The sequence below is a fragment of the Tympanuchus pallidicinctus genome, unplaced genomic scaffold, assembly GCF_026119805.1.
Source record: "Tympanuchus pallidicinctus isolate F22 unplaced genomic scaffold, pur_lepc_1.0 scaffold128, whole genome shotgun sequence".
Lineage (NCBI taxonomy): Eukaryota > Metazoa > Chordata > Aves > Galliformes > Phasianidae > Tympanuchus > Tympanuchus pallidicinctus.
The window spans coordinates 36,080-54,277 of NW_026294646.1; the positions used below are offsets into that span (position 1 = coordinate 36,080).

At 59.2% G+C, this 18,198-nt stretch overlaps 1 protein-coding gene across 1 annotated transcript; it reads right to left on the bottom strand.

Moving 5' to 3' along the window:
- Positions 1 to 2,915: 2,915 nt before the first annotated feature.
- LOC128075734 (uncharacterized) lies at positions 2,916 to 8,644 on the bottom strand. Its single transcript, XM_052672723.1, is given in 9 exon segments — positions 2,916 to 3,239; positions 3,241 to 3,625; positions 4,052 to 4,163; positions 4,676 to 4,800; positions 5,284 to 5,369; positions 6,890 to 7,146; positions 7,337 to 7,490; positions 7,913 to 7,974; positions 8,524 to 8,644. Coding segments are annotated over 9 exon segments (1,626 nt in total).
- Positions 8,645 to 18,198: the final 9,554 nt, after the last annotated feature.

Genomic DNA, 18,198 nt, shown 5'->3' on the forward strand with positions numbered 1-18,198 from the left:
TTTCTTAGGTGAGGTCCCGGATGACTGGAGGAAGGGTCACGTCACTCCCATAGACAAGAAGGGGAGCAGGGAGGACCCGGGAAACTACAGGCCGGTGAGTCTCACCTCCGTGCCTGGGAAGATGATGGAACAGATCCTCCTGGACAACATGCTCGATCACATAAAGAATGAGCTGTGATCCGAGACAGCCAGCACGGCTTCACCAAGGGAAGGTCATGCCTGACTCATCTTGTGGCCTCCTATGATGGAGTGACGGCATTGGTGGATGAAGGGAAGGCGACCGATGTCATTTACCTGGAGCTGAGCAAGGCCTTTGACATGGTCCCCCACCACATCCTCATCTCCAAATTGGAGGGAAGTGGATTTGATGGGTGGACGACCCGATGGATGAGCGATTGGTTGAAAGGGCGCAGACAGAGGGTGGTGGTCAATGGCTCTGTGTCCAGGTGGAGGCTGGTAACAAGTGGTGTCCCCCAAGGGTCTGTCTTGGGACCGGTGCTCGTTAACACCTTTGTTAAGGACATCGATGAGGGAATTGAGTGCACCCTCAGCAAGTTTGCTGACGACACCGAGCTGAGTGGTGCGGTTGATACGGTGGAAGGAAGGGATGCCATTCAGAGGGACCTCGACAGGCTGGAGGGCTGGGCTCGGGTGAACCTGATGAGGTTCAATGAGGTTTGCATTGGGGCCGGAAGAACCCCAGGCACCCGTACAGGCTGGGAGGAGTGGGCCTTGAGAGCAGCTCGGCAGAGAAGGACCTGGGGGTCCTGATGGACGAGAGACTGAACACGAGGCAGCAGTGCGCTCTGGCAGCTCGAAAGGCAAATGGGATCCTGGGCTCCATCAGGAGAGGGGTGGTCAGCAGGGACAGGGAGGTGATCGTCCCTCTCTACTCGGCTCTTGCGAGGCCCCATCTGGAGTCCTGTGTCCAGGTGTGGAGCCCTCAGGACAAGAAAGACATTGAGATGTTGGAAAGGGTCCAGAGGAGGGCGACTGAGATGAGCAGGGGGCTGGAGCACCTCCCCTATGAGGACAGGCTGAGGGAGTTGGGCTCGTTCAGCCTGGAGAAGAGAAGCTGCGGGCTGAGCTCAGTGCAGCCTATCGATAGCTGAAGGGAACCTACAGCCAGGAGGGGAGGCAACTCTTCTGAAGGGCTGACAGCAGCAGGACGAGGGGAAATGGATCCAAGTTGAAGGAGGGAAGATTGAGGTTGGATGTGAGGGGGAAGTTCTTCCCAAGGAGAGCGGTTAGGGCCTGGAACGGGCTGCCCAGGGAGGTTGTGGATGCCCCGTCCTTGGCCGTGTTCAAGGCCAGGTTGGACGGGGTCCTGGGCAACCTGATGTGACTGTGTGTGTTTGGTGGCCCTGCTGGGCAGGGGGTTGGAACTGCGTGATCCTTGAGCTCCCTTCAACCCGGCTGATTCTGTCATTCTGTGCAAGTGTCTCTATGGGTCCCAATGGGTCCCAATGTGCCTCTAGGTGTCCCAGTGGGCCTCAATGTGTCTCTATGGGTCCCAATGTGTCTCTATGGGCCTCAATGTGTCTCTATGGGTCCCAATGTGTCTCTATGTGTCCCAAAGTGTCTCTATGGGTCCCAATGTGTCTCTATGGGTCCCAACGTGTCTCTATGGGTCCCAATGTGTCTCTATGGGTTCCAATGTGTCTCTATGTGTCTCTATGGGTCCCAACCTGTCTCTATGGGTCCTAATGTGCCTCTATGGGTCCCCGTGGTCCTCAGTGTGTCTCTATGGGTCTCAATGTGTCTCTATGGGTCTCATCATCTCTCTATGGGTCTCAATGTGTCTCTATGAGTCCCAATGGGCCTCAATGTGTCTCTATGGGTCTCAATGTGTCTCAACGACCATCTATGTATCCCAATGTGTTTCTATGGGCCTCATCATCTATGTGTCCCAGTGTGTCTCTATGGTTCTCAACATTCCTCTATGGGTGACAATGATTCTCTATGGGTCCCAATGCATCTCAACTTGTCTCTATGGGTCTCAATGGGTCCCAATGGGTCCCAATGTGCCTCTATGGGTCCCAGTGGGCCTAAATGTGTCTCTATGGGTCTCAATGTGTCTCTAGGGGTCCCAATGGGTCTCTATGGGTCCCAGTGTGTCTCTCTGGGTCCCAATGTGTCTCTGTGGGTCCCAGCAGGAGCTGCTGACCTGCACAAGCAGGGGTAGAAGGAGCTCCGCGCCGTTTGGCCTCGCCGAGGGATTCGCAAGACCCAGCGCACAGCGTCTGAAGCAGAACCCTGAGCCCAAACTGCAAGAGGTTGCAAAGGCGACAGCGGGCACGGCTTGTGGTCAGCCCAAAAGGCCAAGAACTCAGCATGGGGCAGAAGAGACGCCTGGGCACCAAGGGAAGCGTGGTGCGACGCTCTGATGCCCTCTCAGCGTTCTTTCTCCCTGCCCCGGCATCCAAAGAGGCGGCGTCAAAAGGCGCAAGGACTCCGTCACAGCCATCGTGGGGATGTTTCAAGGTAGGCCCCCGGTAAGGCTTTATTGATGGTTCTGCCCCTCTCCATTGCACTCGACATCTCCTCGCTTGGCCTGGAGAAGGGAAGGCTGCGCGGTGCCCTCGTGGCAGCCTTCCGTACGTCAAGGGAGCCTACGAATAGGAGGGGAGTCGGCTGTGATGGTGCGGCCGACGTCAGGCCAAGCGGACGTGGTGTGCAGTTGAAGATGGGATGTCAGGTTGGGTTGTTGTTTGCAGAGAGAGCGGGGAGATGCTCTCTGGGAACCGGATGCCCGCAGAGGTTGTTGGACGCCCCGTCCCTGGAGGTGTTGGAGGCCAGGTTGGACGGGGCCCTGGGCAGCCTGCTGTCGTATGAGATGCCGCGCAGGTGGGATTGCAGCGTCCGTTTGGCAGCCTCCGGTCGACGTCTGTCTGTCTGGGCAGCCCATGCCCGCATCAGCACGGCTGGGCCGAGCCCTTCCTGCAGGTGTTGGGAGGCCGACGCTTGGCACTCAGCTCTGCAGGAAGATCTTCTGGCAGCTGGCGTCTGCCCCAAGGCGGCCCGATGCGGCGAGGCCTCGGCCGTGTGCACGTTGGGCAGCACGCCGTGCCCAGGGCCTTTTTCTGCCCCCTGTTCTTCCTGCAGGGCGGGCTTTGGTCTCGGCAGGCCAACGGCTTGGGAGACCGCGTTTCTTCTTGCCTGGGTGGCAGCGATGCGGCTGTGCTGGGGGCAGACTGCTCAGGCAGGCTGGCCTCAGCACGAGGTCTCGCTGCCGCCGTCCTGCTGAGGTTCTTGCTGCGCAGCCCTCTTCTGAGCCCTCATCCTCATGACTTGGATGGAGTCGCGTGCCACCAGTGGGAACCTGGGATGTCTGCCTGGAGGCTGCGAGGACAGGCTGGACTCAGCTCTGGACGAAGATCTTGGGAACGCTGGCGTCTGCCCAAAGGTGACCCGACGGGGTGAGGCCTCGGCTGCCTGCAATGTGGGCAGCACGCCGTGCCCACGGACGTTTTCTGCCCCCAGTTGTGCCTCAGAGAAGCTCACGTGTTTCGCCCGCGGTGCTGGGCCCAGCTCTCGTTGGCTTGGAGCTTCTGCGTCCCCCTGCAGCTGGCAGGGCAGCGGCTGCTTTGGGGCCTCAGGCACCTGGCGGATGGCTGGCAGCAGTCTGCAAGGACAGAGCAGGAGGGGTCCGCGTGAGGGGCCGGTGGCTTCGGGGCTGCAAGCCTGAGCCGGGAGCCTGGGCTGCGTCGCGGTCGGTTCGGGTGAAGGGGAAATGGTTGCAAAGGGCACGAGGTTGGGACGTAAGGAAGGAGCCTGTGGACAGCAGGGTGGCGAGGCAGCGGAGCATCTCGCCCGGAGAGCCGGTGGCTGCCTGGACGGGCGTTGGAGGTGGGGCTGGAGCAGGGCTGTGCCCAAACTCCCTGCCCGCAGCCTGCTCACCGGCTGCCCCTGAGACGCGCAGAGCGGCAGCCCTGTGAGCTGGGGGTCCCCGTGGCAGCGCTGTTGGGCGGCCACAAACAGGGACCCTTTGGGATTAGGGAATGGGCTTCGGTCGGGTCGCCCCCGTGCGCACGGCAGCCCGCAGCCTCACCTGGACGTCGAGCTCCTCTGGAGCAGCAAGCTCCTGATCCTTCTGAAGTGTCCTCCGTCAATGCTGGAAGTGCTCAAGCGTTTGATGATGGTGGGACGGCCAGCAAACCTCACTGCAACGGGGAAGGCAGAGGAGATTCAGCGTCAGCCCTTTGGCTCGCTCCCCAGGGGCGCTCAGGCCCCTTCCCACAGCAGCCCAGAGGGCCGCTCCGCTCCCCCCGCTGCTCCCATCCGCGCCGCCCTCCCTGACGGCAGCCCTGGCCCCGCTCCTCCTCTCTGCAGCTCAGCTCTGTGCTGGGAGCGCATTCGTGGCGTCGGCTTTGGGAAAGAGGAGCTGGGTGGCGACGGTGAGGTGGCGGGGGGATTTTGGGGGAACGTGTCCTTCCTTCCGTCGGGGGAGGGCAGGGCCTAAGATCCGCACGTCCTCCTGCCATCGCCAGGGATGGGGGCACGTCACAGCCGGCGCCTTGGCTTTGGGTGGGCCAGCAGTTCCTCATGGGAAGGGGCCGTGCTGAGCTGGCGTGAAGCTTTGACGCCAGTCAGAGCCCTGGGCTGGTGCTCAGCAGGGCATTTCCTACCTCCGGTTGGCCGCCCGTGCCCTGGAGAGGAGCTGAAGCTGCTTTACCTGTCTTGCCCTGGTCCAGAGGTGGCAAAGCGGCTTCTTTCTTTGCCGTCTCCCGACCACAGAGGCTTCCCGAGGACTTGCGGCGTATTGCGGGCGGTGGTTTGGGCACAAACTCCATTTGAAAGCTGCACGAGAGGAGAAGGCAGCGAGCGGTGTGACGCAGCCAGCACTGCTTGCTGCTCTCTGGCCGTCTGCTGCCAGGCACGTCTTCGTGCCGCATGAAGCACGCTCCTGGGCAAAGGCTTGAGCAGGGGCAGTCGGTTCGGGTGGAAGGGAAACCGGTTTCCAAGGGCAGGAGATGGAGGTGGGATGTGAGGAAGAGGTTTGGGACAGGAGGGTGGCGAGGCACCGGAGCATCTTGCCCGGAGAGCTGGTGGTGCCTGGACGGGCATTGGAGGTGGGGCTGGAGCAGGCTCAGAGCGACCTCCTGTGGGGGTCGGTGTCCCTGTTCCCCGCAGGGCAGTGGGACGAGGTGCTCTTTCAGGGCTCCTTGCAGCTCCAATCCTGCTGTGGTTCTGTGACACACGGGCAGCACAGACACGGACACACGGAACAAGCGCTGCGCAACGAGAGCTGAGCAGCCGCGCCGCAGCCACCACCAGACTCACGTGGGAAAGACGACGAGGCAGCCGGAGAGCAGCAGGGAAGCCAGCGGTGCCCCGCGGGACACCACCATGTCCAGCAGCCAGGGGGCCTGGGGGGACAGAAGGGGAGGCTGTGCGAGTCTGTGGCTCTCAGCGTGTCTCTATGGGTCCCTATGGGTCTCTATGGGTCTCTATGGGGCTCAACATGTCTCTATGTGTCCCAATGGGCCTCTATGGGTCCCAACGTGTCTCTATGCGTCTCAACGTGTCTCTTTGGGTCCCAATGGGTCTCAATGTGTCTTCGTGGGTCCCAATGTGTCTCTATGGTCCTCAATTTGTCTCTATGGGTCCCAATGTGCCTTAATGGGTGTCAACAGTTCTCTATGGTTCCCAACGTGTCTCTATGGGTCCCAATGTGCCTCTATGAGTCCCAGAGGGCCTCAACGTGTCTCTACGGGTCTCAATGTGTCTCTATGGTCACAATGTGTCTCTATGGGTCCCAATGGGTCTCTATGGGTCAAATGGGTCTCTATGGATCTCAGCATGTCTCTATGGGTCCCAGTGTGTCTCAATGTTTCTCTATGGGTCTCAACCTGTCTCTACGGGTCTCAATGTGTCTCTATGGTCACAATGTGTCTCCATGGGTCCCAATGTGTCTCTATGGGTCCCAACGTGTCTCTATGGGTCCCACTGGGTCCCAATGTGCCTTAATGGGTCTCGACAGTTCTCTATGGGTCCCAATGTGTCTTAATGTGTCTCAAAGTGTCTCTATGGGTCTCAATGTGTCTCTATGGACCTCAATTTGTCTCTATGGGTCCCAGTGTGCCTTAATGGGTGTCAGTGTGTCACTATGGGTACCAGCGTGTCTCTATAGGTCCCAATGTGTCTCTATGGCTCTCAACGTGTCTCTATGGGTCCCAATGTGTCTTAATGTGTCTCAAAGTGTCTCTATGGGTCTCAATATGTCTCTATGGGGCTCAAGGTGTCTTTATGGGTCCCAACGTGCCTATATGGGTCCCAACGTGTCTATGGGTCCCACTGGGTCCCAATGTGCCTTAATGGGTCTCAACAGTTCTCTATGGGTCCCAACGTGTCTCTATGGGTCCCAACGTGTCTCTATGGCTCTCAACGTGTCTCTATGGGTCCCAACGTGTCTCTATGAGTCCCAATGGGTCCCAATGTGTCTCTATGGGTCTCAATGTGTCTCTATGGGCCTCAATTTGTCTCTATGGGTCCCAATGTGCCTTAATGGGTGTCAGCGTGTCACTATGGGTACCAGCGTGTCTCTATGGGTCCCAACGTGCCTCGATGAGTCCCAGTGGGCCTCAATGTGTCTCTATGGGGCTCAATGTGTCTCTATGGGTCCCAATCTGGTTCTAAGGGTCCCAATGTGTCTTTCTGGGTCTCAACATGTCTCTATGGATCTCAAAGTGTCTCTATGGGTCCCAATGTGTCTCAGTTTGTCTCTATGGCACTCAAGGTGTCTCTATGGGTCCCAACGTGTCTCTATGGGTCTCAACGTGTCTCCACGTGTCTCTATGGGCCCGAGCAGCCGGCCGCGTTCTGATGTGTGCTTGGGCACGGCGAGGGTCACGGCAGTGCCAGGGCCACAGAGGAACCTACAGCTCACCTTGGAAGCAGCTCTTCTGAATGTCTCTTTTCCGGACAGCTGCTCGAGGAAGTCGAAGTAGTATTTCATGTGGAAGGTCAAGCCGTCAACCAGGAGCACGCCGATGTCTTTCAGGACCACGGCGACCTTCTCCCCGTTCTGCAGGCAGCCGGAGAGCAGGGACACGGTGCTCTGGATGCCGGTCCTGAGGGTCTTCCAGCTCAGAGAGGTGCCTGCGGCCGCCTTGCTGTATCTCAGAGGGTCCACCTTCCTGTGCCCTGCAAAATGCGAGAGACGGAGGTGACGATAGGGTTGATTTTCCAGCCGTGCTTCCCTAGAAGGACTTGCGGTGGACGTCAGCCTGAGCGGCCCCAGGTTTGGACAGGGGAAGGTTTGCTGTTGAGAATGGAGCGGTGGCCCCGTTTGCCCTGTCCGTGATGGCAGCAGGAGTGGAATCCCCCCTCCTACCTGACAGGGAGTCCCTGCGGGCCTTGAGGTGGTGGGCGACCATCAGGTTTGTAGCCAGGGTGAACACGGGCCACTGCAGGGTCATGGTGCCGGTCTCAGTCCAGATGTCTTTGGAGACGGTGTCAAAGGTGCCGAAGGTGGGGATCCAGACCCCCTGCGAGTGGAAGAGAAAGGAAGGGCGCAAGGGTTACGGGACGGCCGGAGGAAGAGCCGGCGGGGCTCCGACGTGGGGACGCAGCTCGGGAGCCTCTGCCGCCGTTCAGAGGCACGAGCCAGGCATCAGGAATGGCTTTGGGAAGGGGCTGCACGGTCCTCTCCTTGCCCTCGCCCTCCCGGATGCAGCCCAGCAGGCTGCAGGGCAGAAGGAGCCCCATGGCATCCAGAGGCTCCCAGAGACCGGGATCAGCCCTGAGATCCGACAGGGCCCAGCACAAGCGACCGCGCATTTGCAGGAAGGCCGTGGGATGCCCAGGAGAGAAACGTGGGGGCAGCTTCCTGCTTTGTGCACAGGGGAAGAGGCTGAGGGAGTCCAGGCCGAGCTGGACGGCGAGAGGAGGAACCCGACGGCCAACACACCTTGTGCACCAGCAGCTGCTCCCGGATGTAGGCGGCCACTGCATCCCAGACGGCGACTCGCTCTGGAGGGCAAAGGAAAAGCAGGTTACAATCTGCATCAGCTCACACTGCATCAGCTCACACTGCATCAGCTCTCACTGCATCAGCTCTCACTGCATCAGCTCACACTGCATCAGCTCTCACTGCATCAGCTCTCACTGCATCAGCTCTCACTGCATCAGCTCACACTGCATCAGCTCTCACTGCATCAGCTCACACTGCATCAGCTCACTCTGCATCAGCTCACACTGCATCAGCTCTCACTGCATCAGCTCACACTGCATCAGCTCACTCTGCATCAGCTCACACTGCATCAGCTCACACTGCATCAGCTCACTCTGCATCAGCTCTCACTGCATCAGCTCACTCTGCATCAGCTCACACTGCATCAGCTCACTCTGCATCAGCTCACACTGCATCAGCTCACACTGCATCAGCTCATGCTTTGCATCTGTCGCTTCCCAGCACTGCTATGGCCGCCAGGCGGGAGCAAGGCGGCGGATGCAAAGCGTCTCCTCTGTGCCAGGGGTGGTGCCTCTGTGCCGGCCGTGGACCCACTTGGTGTCCATTACCTTTGGTCTCGGTGTCTATGAGCCTGGAGGTGCGTCCCGCTGCGGGGCCGACCTCGCTCCTCCTGCTCCGCGTCGCGCCGGCGGCTCGCTCCATGTTGGCGCCAGCCATGCCGAAGCTCATCCTTCAGATGCGTCTGCTCTCTACCAGATGCTCCTTCAGGATGTGGGACCCACCGCCGCGTTCCGCCTTTTATACCCCTCCCGGGTGCCCGTGTCACAAACGGCGCCGCGGCGACACCATGATGACACGGCCGCTGCCATTGTGACACCGCTGCTGCCCTGCCTGGGGGCGCTGGGCCCTGTTTCCTCCCCTTTCCTTGGCTCTCAATGCCATATTGTGCTGCCCCTGTTTCCTTTCCTTGGCTCTCAATGCCATATTGTGCTGCCCCTGTTTCCTTTCCTTGGCTCTCAATGCCCTATCACTCGTTTTCCTTTAGCAGCTGCTGCCTGTGCTGATCTTCACGCAGGCCATACGCACACAAGCGCTGTTGCACAGTGCTCTGCCCGTACCCTTGATGACCCGCTGTCAGGAAGTCGCTCAGTTCTGCCCGCATTCCTTGTCACCACGCTCAATAAATGACCCGGCATCCATCCTCTGTGTCCATGCTGTGACTCCATGGCTCCCGCCACCCTTTGCTTTGCTTGGGGCTCCCAGAGATTCGCTTTCCTGCCGGCCTTCCGAGCGGGATGAGCCGTTTCACACGGACGCTGCAGGCAGGCGCAGCTGAAGGAAGGCAAGGGGAACGCAGAGGGGACATGGGCTGAGCTGAGAAGCGGGACGATGGGTTGGGCGGCATCGGCTTTGGGAACAGAAGGTGGAAGCCAGGATGGGAGGGGGTGGAAGCTCACCAAGCCCAGCAGCCCTGCAGAGCCGGTTCCCAGCAGCAGGTTGCCAGCTCTCGCTTGTGTCTGTATGTGGACAGGCTGAGGGCTGGGCAGCGAGAAACAGGAGGAGGTTCCACAACAGCCAGTGGACCTGAGCCAGGGCTGGATGGGTCTCTGTGGGTCCCAGGGGGTCTCTATGGCTCCCAGTGAATCTCTATGGGTCCCAGTGGGTCTCTATGGGTCCCAGTGGGTCTCTCTGGGTCCCAATGGGTCTCTATGGGTCTCAAAGTGTCTCTATGGGTCCCAATGGGTCTCTATGGGTCTCAGTCTGTCTCTATGGGTCCCAATGGGTCCCATTATGTCTCTATGGGTCCCAACGTGTCTCTATGGCTCCCAAAGGACCCCAATGTGTCTCTGTGGGTCCCCACATGACTCTATGGGTCCCAAAAGGTCTCAACGTGTCTCTGGGTCCCAAAGTGTCCCGATGGGTCCCAATGAGTCTCAGTGTGTCTCTATGGCACTCAAGGTGTCTCTATGGCACTCAAGGTGTATCTATGGGTCCCAATGGGTCTCAATGTTTCTCTATGAGTCCCAATGTGTCTCTATGGCTCTCAACGTGTCTCCAAGGGCCCATCAGCAAGCTCATGCGCCACTCAAGGCCTGCCCCCCTTTTGGCCTTGATGTGAGGCTTGCTGATGGGATCCCCCCCTTTTGTTCTTGGCCTGAGGCTTTTTGCTAAAGGGCTGCCTCCCTTTTGGCCTTGATGTGAGGCTTGCTGAAGGGCTGCCGCCATTTTGGCCTTGATGTGAGGCTTGCTGAAGGTCTGCTGCCCTTTTAGCCTTGATGTGAGGCTTGCTGAAGGGCTGCCCCCCTTTTGGCCTTGATGTGAGGCTTGCTGAAGGGATGCCGCCATTTTGGCCTTGATGTGAGGCTTGCTGAAGGGCTGCCCCCCTTTTGGCCTTGATGTGAGGCTTGCTGAAGGGCTGCCTCCCTTTTGGCCTTGATGTGAGTCTTGCTGAAGGGATGCCGCCATTTTGGCCTTGATGTGAGGCTTTCTGTAGTGCTGCCCCCCTTTTGGCCTTGATGTGAGGCTTGCTGAAGGGCTGCCCCCCTTTTGGCCTTGATGTGAGGCTTGCTGAAGGGCTGCCCCCCTTTTGGCCTTGATGTGAGGCTTGCTGAAGGGCTGCCCCCCTTTTGGCCTTGATGTGAGGCCTGCTGAAGGGCTGCCCCCCTTTTGGCCTTGATGTGAGGCTTGCTGAAGGGCTGCCCCCATTTTGGCCTTGATGTGAGGCTTGCTGAAGGGCTGCCCCCCTTTTTGGCCTTGATGTGAGGCTTGCTGAAGGGCTGCCGCCATTTTGGCCTTGATGTGAGGCTTGTTGAAGGGCTGCCGCCATTTTGGCCTTGATGTGAGGCTTGCTGAAGGGCTGCCCCCCTTTTGGCCTTGGTGTGAGGCTTGCTGAAGGGCTGCCCCCCTTTTGGCCTTGATGTGAGGCTTGCTGAAGGGCTGCTGCCCTTTTGGCCTTGATGTGAGGCTTGCTGAAGGGCTGCCCCCCTTTTGGCCTTGATGTGAGGCTTGCTGAAGGGCTGCCGCCATTTTGGCCTTGATGTGAGGCTTGCTGAAGGGCTGCCTCCCTTTTGGCCTTGATGTGAGGCTTGCTGAAGGGCTGCCGCCATTTTGGCCTTGATGTGAGGCTTGCTGAAGGGCTGCTGCCCTTTTGGCCTTGATGTGAGGCTTGCTGAAGGGCTGCCCCCCTTTTGGCCTTGATGTGAGTCTTGCTGAAGGGCTGCCCCACTTTTGGCCTTGATGTGAGGCTTGCTGAAGGGCTGCCGCCATTTTGGCCTTGATGTGAGGCTTGCTGAAGGGCTGCCGCCATTTTGGCCTTGATGTGAGGCTTGCTGAAGGGCTGCCGCCATTTTGGCCTTGATGTGAGGCTTGCTGAAGGGCTGCCCCCCTTTTGGCCTTGATGTGAGGCTTCTTGAAGGGCTGCCGCCATTTTGGCCTTGATGTGAGGCTTGCTGAAGGGCTGCCCCCAATTTTGGCCTTGATGTGAGGCTTCCTCAAGGGCTGCCGCCATTTTGGCCTTGATGTGAGGCTTGCTGAAGGGCTGCCCCCCTTTTGGCCTTGATGTGAGGCTTCCTCAAGGGCTGCCGCCATTTTGGCCTTGATGTGAGGCTTGCTGAAGGGCTGCCCCCCTTTTGGCCTTGATGTGAGGCTTGCTGAAGGGCTGCCCCCCTTTTGGCCTTGATGTGAGGCTTGCTGAAGGGCTGCCCCCCTTTTGGCCTTGATGTGAGGCTTCCTCAAGGGCTGCCCCCCTTTTGGCCTTGATGTGAGGCTTGCTGAAGGGCTGCCCCCCTTTTGGCCTTGATGTGAGGCTTGCTGAAGGGCTGCTGCCCTTTTGGCCTTGATGTGAGTCTTGCTGTAGGGCTGCCCCCCTTTTGGCCTTGATGTGAGGCTTGCTGAAGGGCTGCCGCCATTTTGGCCTTGATGTGAAGGCTTGCTGAAGGGCTGCCGACATTTTGGCCTTGATGTGAGGCTTGCTGTAGGGCTGCCCCCCTTTTGGCCTTGATGTGAGGCTTCCTCAAGGGCTGCCCCCATTTTGGCCTTGATGTGAGGCTTGCTGAAGGGCTGCCCCCCTTTTGGCCTTGATGTGAGGCTTGCTGAAGGGCTGCCCCCCTTTTGGCCTTGATGTGAGGCTTGCTGAAGGGCTGCCGCCATTTTGGCCTTGATGTGAGGCTTGCTGAAGGGCTGCCCCCCTTTTGGCCTTGATGTGAGGCTTCCTCAAGGGCTGCCCCCCTTTTGGCCTTGATGTGAGGCTTAAAGAAAGGGCTGCCGCCATTTTGGCCTTGATGTGAGGCTTGCTGAAGGGCTGCCCCCCTTTTGTCCTTGATGTGAGTCTTGCTGTAGGGCTGCCCCCCTTTTGGCCTTGATGTGAGGCTTGCTGAAGGGCTGCCGCCATTTTGGCCTTGATGTGAGGCTTGCTGAAGGGCTGCCCCCCTTTTGGCCTTGATGTGAGGCTTGTTGAAGGGCTGCCCCCCTTTTGGCCTTGATGTGAGGCTTGCTGAAGGGCTGCCCCCCTTTTGGCCTTGATGTGAGGCTTGCTGAAGGGCTGCCCCCCTTTTGGCCTTGATGTGAGGCTTGCTGAAGGGCTGCCCCCTTTTGGCCTTGATGTGAGGCTTGCTGAAGGGCTGCCCCCCTTTTGGCCTTGATGTGAGGCTTGCTGAAGGGCTGCCCCCCTTTTGGCCTTGATGTGAGGCTTGCTGAAGGGCTGCCGCCATTTTGGCCTTGATGTGAGGCTTGCTGAAGGGCTGCCCCCCTTTTTGGCCTTGATGTGAGGCTTGCTGAAGGGCTGCCCCCCTTTTGGCCTTGATGTGAGGCTTGTTGAAGTGCTGCCCCCCTTTTGGCCTTGATGTGAGGCTTGCAAAAGGGCTGCCCCCCTTTTGGCCTTGATGTGAGGCTTGCTGAAGGGCTGCCGCCATTTTGGCCTTGATGTGAGGCTTGCTGAAGGGCTGCCCCCCTTTTGGCCTTGATGTGAGGCTTGCTGAAGGGCTGCCGCCATTTTGGCCTTGATGTGAGGCTTGCTGAAGGGCTGCCCCCCTTTTGGCCTTGATGTGAGGCTTGCTGAAGGGCTGCCCCCCTTTTGGCCTTGATGTGAGGCTTGCTGAAGGGCTGCCCCCCTTTTGGCCTTGATGTGAGGCTTGCTGAAGGGCTGCCCCCCTTTTGGCCTTGATGTGAGGCTTGCTGAAGGGCTGCCCCCCTTTTGGCCTTGATGTGAGGCTTGCTGAAGGGCTGCCCCCCTTTTGGCCTTGATGTGAGGCTTCCTCAAGGGCTGCCCCCCTTTTGGCCTTGATGTGAGGCTTGCTGAAGGGCTGCCCCCCTTTTGGCCTTGATGTGAGGCTTGCTGAAGGGCTGCCCCCATTTTGGCCTTGATGTGAGGCTTGCTGAAGGGCTGCCCCCCTTTTGGCCTTGATGTGAGGCTTGCTGAAGGGCTGCCCCCCTTTTGGCCTTGATGTGAGGCTTGCTGAAGGGCTGCCCCCCTTTTGGCCTTGATGTGAGGCTTGCTGAAGGGCTGCCCCCCTTTTGGCCTTGATGTGAGGCTTCCTCAAGGGCTGCCCCCCTTTTGGCCTTGATGTGAGGCTTGCTGAAGGGCTGCCCCCCTTTTGGCCTTGATGTGAGGCTTGCTAAAGGGCTGCCCCCCTTTTGGCCTTGATGTGAGGCTTGCTGAAGGGCTGCCCCCCTTTTGGCCTTGATGTGAGGCTTGCTGAAGGGCTGCCCCCCTTTTGGCCTTGATGTGAGGCTTGCTGAAGGGCTGCCGCCATTTTGGCCTTGATGTGAGGCTTGCTGAAGGGCTGCCCCCCTTTTGGCCTTGATGTGAGGCTTGCTGAAGGGCTGCCCCCCTTTTGGCCTTGATGTGAGGCTTGCTGAAGGGCTGCCCCCCTTTTGGCCTTGATGTGAGGCTTGCTGAAGGGCTGCCGCCATTTTGGCCTTGATGTGAGGCTTGCTGAAGGGCTGCCCCCCTTTTGGCCTTGATGTGAGGCTTGCTGAAGGGCTGCCCCCCTTTTGGCCTTGATGTGAGGCTTGCTGAAGGGCTGCCCCCCTTTTGGCCTTGATGTGAGGCTTGCTGAAGGGCTGCCCCCCTTTTGGCCTTGATGTGAGTCTTGCTGAAGGGCTGCCTCCCTTTTGGCCTTGATGTGAGGCTTGCTGAAGGGCTGCCCCCCTTTTGGCCTTGATGTGAGGCTTGCTGTAGGGCTGCCCCCATTTTGGCCTTGATGTGAGGCTTGCTGAAGGGCTGCCCCCCTTTTGGCCTTGATGTGAGGCTTGCTGAAGGGCTGCCCCCCTTTTGGCCTTGATGTGAGGCTTGCTGAAGGGCTGCCCCCCTTTTGGCCTTGATGTGAGGCTTGCTGAAGGGCTGCCCCCCTTTTGGCCTTGATGTGAGTCTTGCTGAAGGGCTGCCCCCCTTTTGGCCTTGATGTGAGGCTTCCTCAAGGGCTGCCCCCCTTTTGGCCTTGATGTGAGGCTTGCTGAAGGGCTGCCCCCCTTTTGGCCTTGATGTGAGGCTTGCTGAAGGGCTGCCCCCCTTTTGGCCTTGATGTGAGGCTTGCTGAAGGGCTGCCCCCCTTTTGGCCTTGATGTGAGGCTTTCTGAAGGGCTGCCGCCATTTTGGCCTTGATGTGAGGCTTGCTGAAAGGGCTGCCCCCCTTTTGGCCTTGATGTGAGGCTTGCTGAAGGGCTGCCCCCCTTTTGGCCTTGATGTGAGGCTTGCTGAAGGGCTGCCTCCCTTTTGGCCTTGATGTGAGGCTTGCTGAAGGGCTGCCCCCCTTTTGGCCTTGATGTGAGGCTTGCTGAAGGGCTGCCCCCCTTTTGGCCTTGGTGTGAGGCTTGCTGAAGGGCTGCCCCCCTTTTGGCCTTGATGTGAGGCTTGCTGAAGGGATGCCGCCATTTTGGCCTTGATGTGAGGCTTGCTGAAGGGCTGCCCCCCTTTTGGCCTTGATGTGAGGCTTGCTGAAGGGCTGCCCCCCTTTTTGGCCTTGATGTGAGGCTTGCTGAAGGGCTGCCCCCCTTTTGGCCTTGATGTGAGGCTTGCTGAAGGGCTGCCCCCCTTTTGGCCTTGATGTGAGGCTTGCTGAAGGGCTGCCCCCCTTTTGGCCTTGATGTGAGGCTTGCTGAAGGGCTGCCCCCCTTTTGGCCTTGATGTGAGGCTTGCTGAAGGGCTGCCCCCCTTTTGGCCTTGATGTGAGGCTTGCTGAAGGGCTGCCCCCCTTTTGGCCTTGATGTGAGGCTTGCTGAAGGGCTGCCCCCCTTTTGGCCTTGATGTGAGGCTTGCTGAAGGGCTGCCCCCCTTTTGGCCTTGATGTGAGGCTTGCTGAAGGGCTGCCCCCCTTTTGGCCTTGATGTGAGGCTTGCTGAAGGGCTGCCCCCCTTTTGGCCTTGATGTGAGGCTTGCTGAAGGGCTGCCCCCCTTTTGGCCTTGATGTGAGGCTTGCTGAAGGGCTGCCGCCATTTTGGCCTTGATGTGAGGCTTGCTGAAGGGCTGCCCCCCTTTTGGCCTTGATGTGAGGCTTGCTGAAGGGCTGCCCCCCTTTTGGCCTTGATGTGAGGCTTGCTGAAGGGCTGCCCCCCTTTTGGCCTTGATGTGAGGCTTGCTGAAGGGCTGCCCCCCTTTTGGCCTTGATGTGAGGCTTGCTGAAGGGCTGCCCCCCTTTTGGCCTTGATGTGAGGCTTGCTGTAGGGCTGCCCCCCTTTTGGCCTTGATGTGAGGCTTGCTGAAGGGCTGCCCCCCTTTTGGCCTTGATGTGAGGCTTGCTGAAGGGCTGTCCCCCCTTTTGGCCTTGATGTGAGGCTTGCTGAAAGTCTGCCGCCATTTTGGCCTTGATGTGAGGCTTGCTGAAGGGCTGCCCCCCTTTTGGCCTTGATGTGAGGCTTGCTCAAGGGCTGCCCCCCTTTTGGCCTTGATGTGAGGCTTGCTGAAGGGCTGCCCCCCTTTTGGCCTTGATGTGAGGCTTGCTGAAGGGCTGCCCCCCTTTTGGCCTTGATGTGAGGCTTGCTGAAGGGCTGCCCCCCTTTTGGCCTTGATGTGAGGCTTGCTGAAGGGCTGCCCCCCTTTTGGCCTTGATGTGAGGCTTGCTGAAGGGCTGCCCCCCTTTTGGCCTTGATGTGAGGCTTGCTGAAGGGCTGCCCCCCTTTTGGCCTTGATGTGAGGCTTGCTGAAGGGCTGCCCCCCTTTTGGCCTTGATGTGAGGCTTGCTGAAGGGCTGCCCCCCTTTTGGCCTTGATGTGAGGCTTGCTCAAGGGCTGCCCCCCTTTTGGCCTTGATGTGAGGCTTGCTGAAGGGCTGCCCCCCTTTTGGCCTTGATGTGAGGCTTGCTGAAGGGCTGCCCCCCTTTTGGCCTTGATGTGAGGCTTGCTGAAGGGCTGCCCCCCTTTTGGCCTTGATGTGAGGCTTGCTGAAGGGCTGCCCCCCTTTTGGCCTTGATGTGAGGCTTGCTGAAGGGCTGCCCCCCTTTTGGCCTTGATGTGAGGCTTGCTGAAGGGCTGCCCCCCTTTTGGCCTTGATGTGAGGCTTGCTGAAGGGCTGCCCCCCTTTTGGCCTTGATGTGAGGCTTGCTGAAGGGCTGCCCCCCTTTTGGCCTTGATGTGAGGCTTGCTGAAGGGCTGCCCCCCTTTTGGCCTTGATGTGAGGCTTGCTGAAGGGCTGCCCCCCTTTTGGCCTTGATGTGAGGCTTGCTGAAGGGCTGCCCCCCTTTTGGCCTTGATGTGAGGCTTGCTGAAGGGCTGCCCCCCTTTTGGCCTTGATGTGAGGCTTGCTGAAGGGCTGCCCCCCTTTTGGCCTTGATGTGAGGCTTGCTGAAGGGCTGCCCCCCTTTTGGCCTTGATGTGAGGCTTGCTGAAGGGCTGCCCCCCTTTTGGCCTTGATGTGAGGCTTGCTGAAGGGCTGCCTCCCTTTTGGCCTTGATGTGAGGTTTTTCTGTAGGGCTGCCCCCCTTTTGGCCTTGATGTGAGGCTTGCTGAAGGGCTGCCCCCCTTTTTGGCCTTGATGTGAGGCTTGCTGAAGGGCTGCCCCCCTTTTGGCCTTGATGTGAGGCTTGCTGAAGGGCTGCCCCCCTTTTGGCCTTGATGTGAGGCTTCCTCAAGGGCTGCCCCCCTTTTGGCCTTGATGTGAGGCTTGCTGAAGGGCTGCCGCCATTTTGGCCTTGATGTGAGGCTTGCTGAAGGGCTGCCCCCCTTTTGGCCTTGATGTGAGGCTTGCTGAAGGGCTGCCGCCATTTTGGCCTTGATGTGAGGCTTGCTGAAGGGCTGCCCCCCTTTTGGCCTTGATGTGAGGCTTGCTGAAGGGCTGCCCCCCTTTTGGCCTTGATGTGAGGCTTGCTGAAGGGCTGCCCCCCTTTTGGCCTTGATGTGAGGCTTGCTGAAGGGCTGCCCCCCTTTTGTCCTTGATGTGAGGCTTGCTGAAGGGCTGCCCCCCTTTTGGCCTTGATGTGAGGCTTGCTGAAGGGCTGCCCCCCTTTTGGCCTTGATGTGAGGCTTGCTGAAGGGCTGCCCCCCTTTTCGCCTTGATGTGAGGCTTGCTGAAGGGCTGCCGCCATTTTGGCCTTGATGTGAGGCTTGCTGAAGGGCTGCCCCCCTTTTGGCCTTGATGTGAGGCTTGCTGAAGGGCTGCCCCCCTTTTGGCCTTGATGTGAGGCTTGCTGAAGGGCTGCCCCCCTTTTGGCCTTGATGTGAGGCTTGCTGAAGGGCTGCCCCCCTTTTGGCCTTGATGTGAGGCTTGCTGAAGGGCTGCCCCCCTTTTGGCCTTGATGTGAGGCTTGCTGAAGGGCTGCCCCCCTTTTGGCCTTGATGTGAGGCTTCCTCAAGGGCTGCCCCCCTTTTGGCCTTGATGTGAGGCTTGCTGAAGGGCTGCCCCCCTTTTGGCCTTGATGTGAGGCTTGCTGAAGGGCTGCCCCCCTTTTGGCCTTGATGTGAGGCTTGCTGAAGGGCTGCCCCCCTTTTGGCCTTGATGTGAGGCTTGCTGAAGGGCTGCCCCCCTTTTGGCCTTGATGTGAGGCTTGCTGAAGGGCTGCCCCCCTTTTGGCCTTGATGTGAGGCTTGCTGAAGGGCTGCCCCCCTTTTGGCCTTGATGTGAGGCTTGCTGAAGGGCTGCCCCCCTTTTGGCCTTGATGTGAGGCTTGCTGAAGGGCTGCCCCCCTTTTGGCCTTGATGTGAGGCTTGCTGAAGGGCTGCCCCCCTTTTGGCCTTGATGTGAGGCTTGCTGAAGGGCTGCCCCCCTTTTGGCCTTGATGTGAGGCTTGCTGAAGGGCTGCCTCCCTTTTGGCCTTGATGTGAGGCTTGCTGAAGGGCTGCCCCCCTTTTGGCCT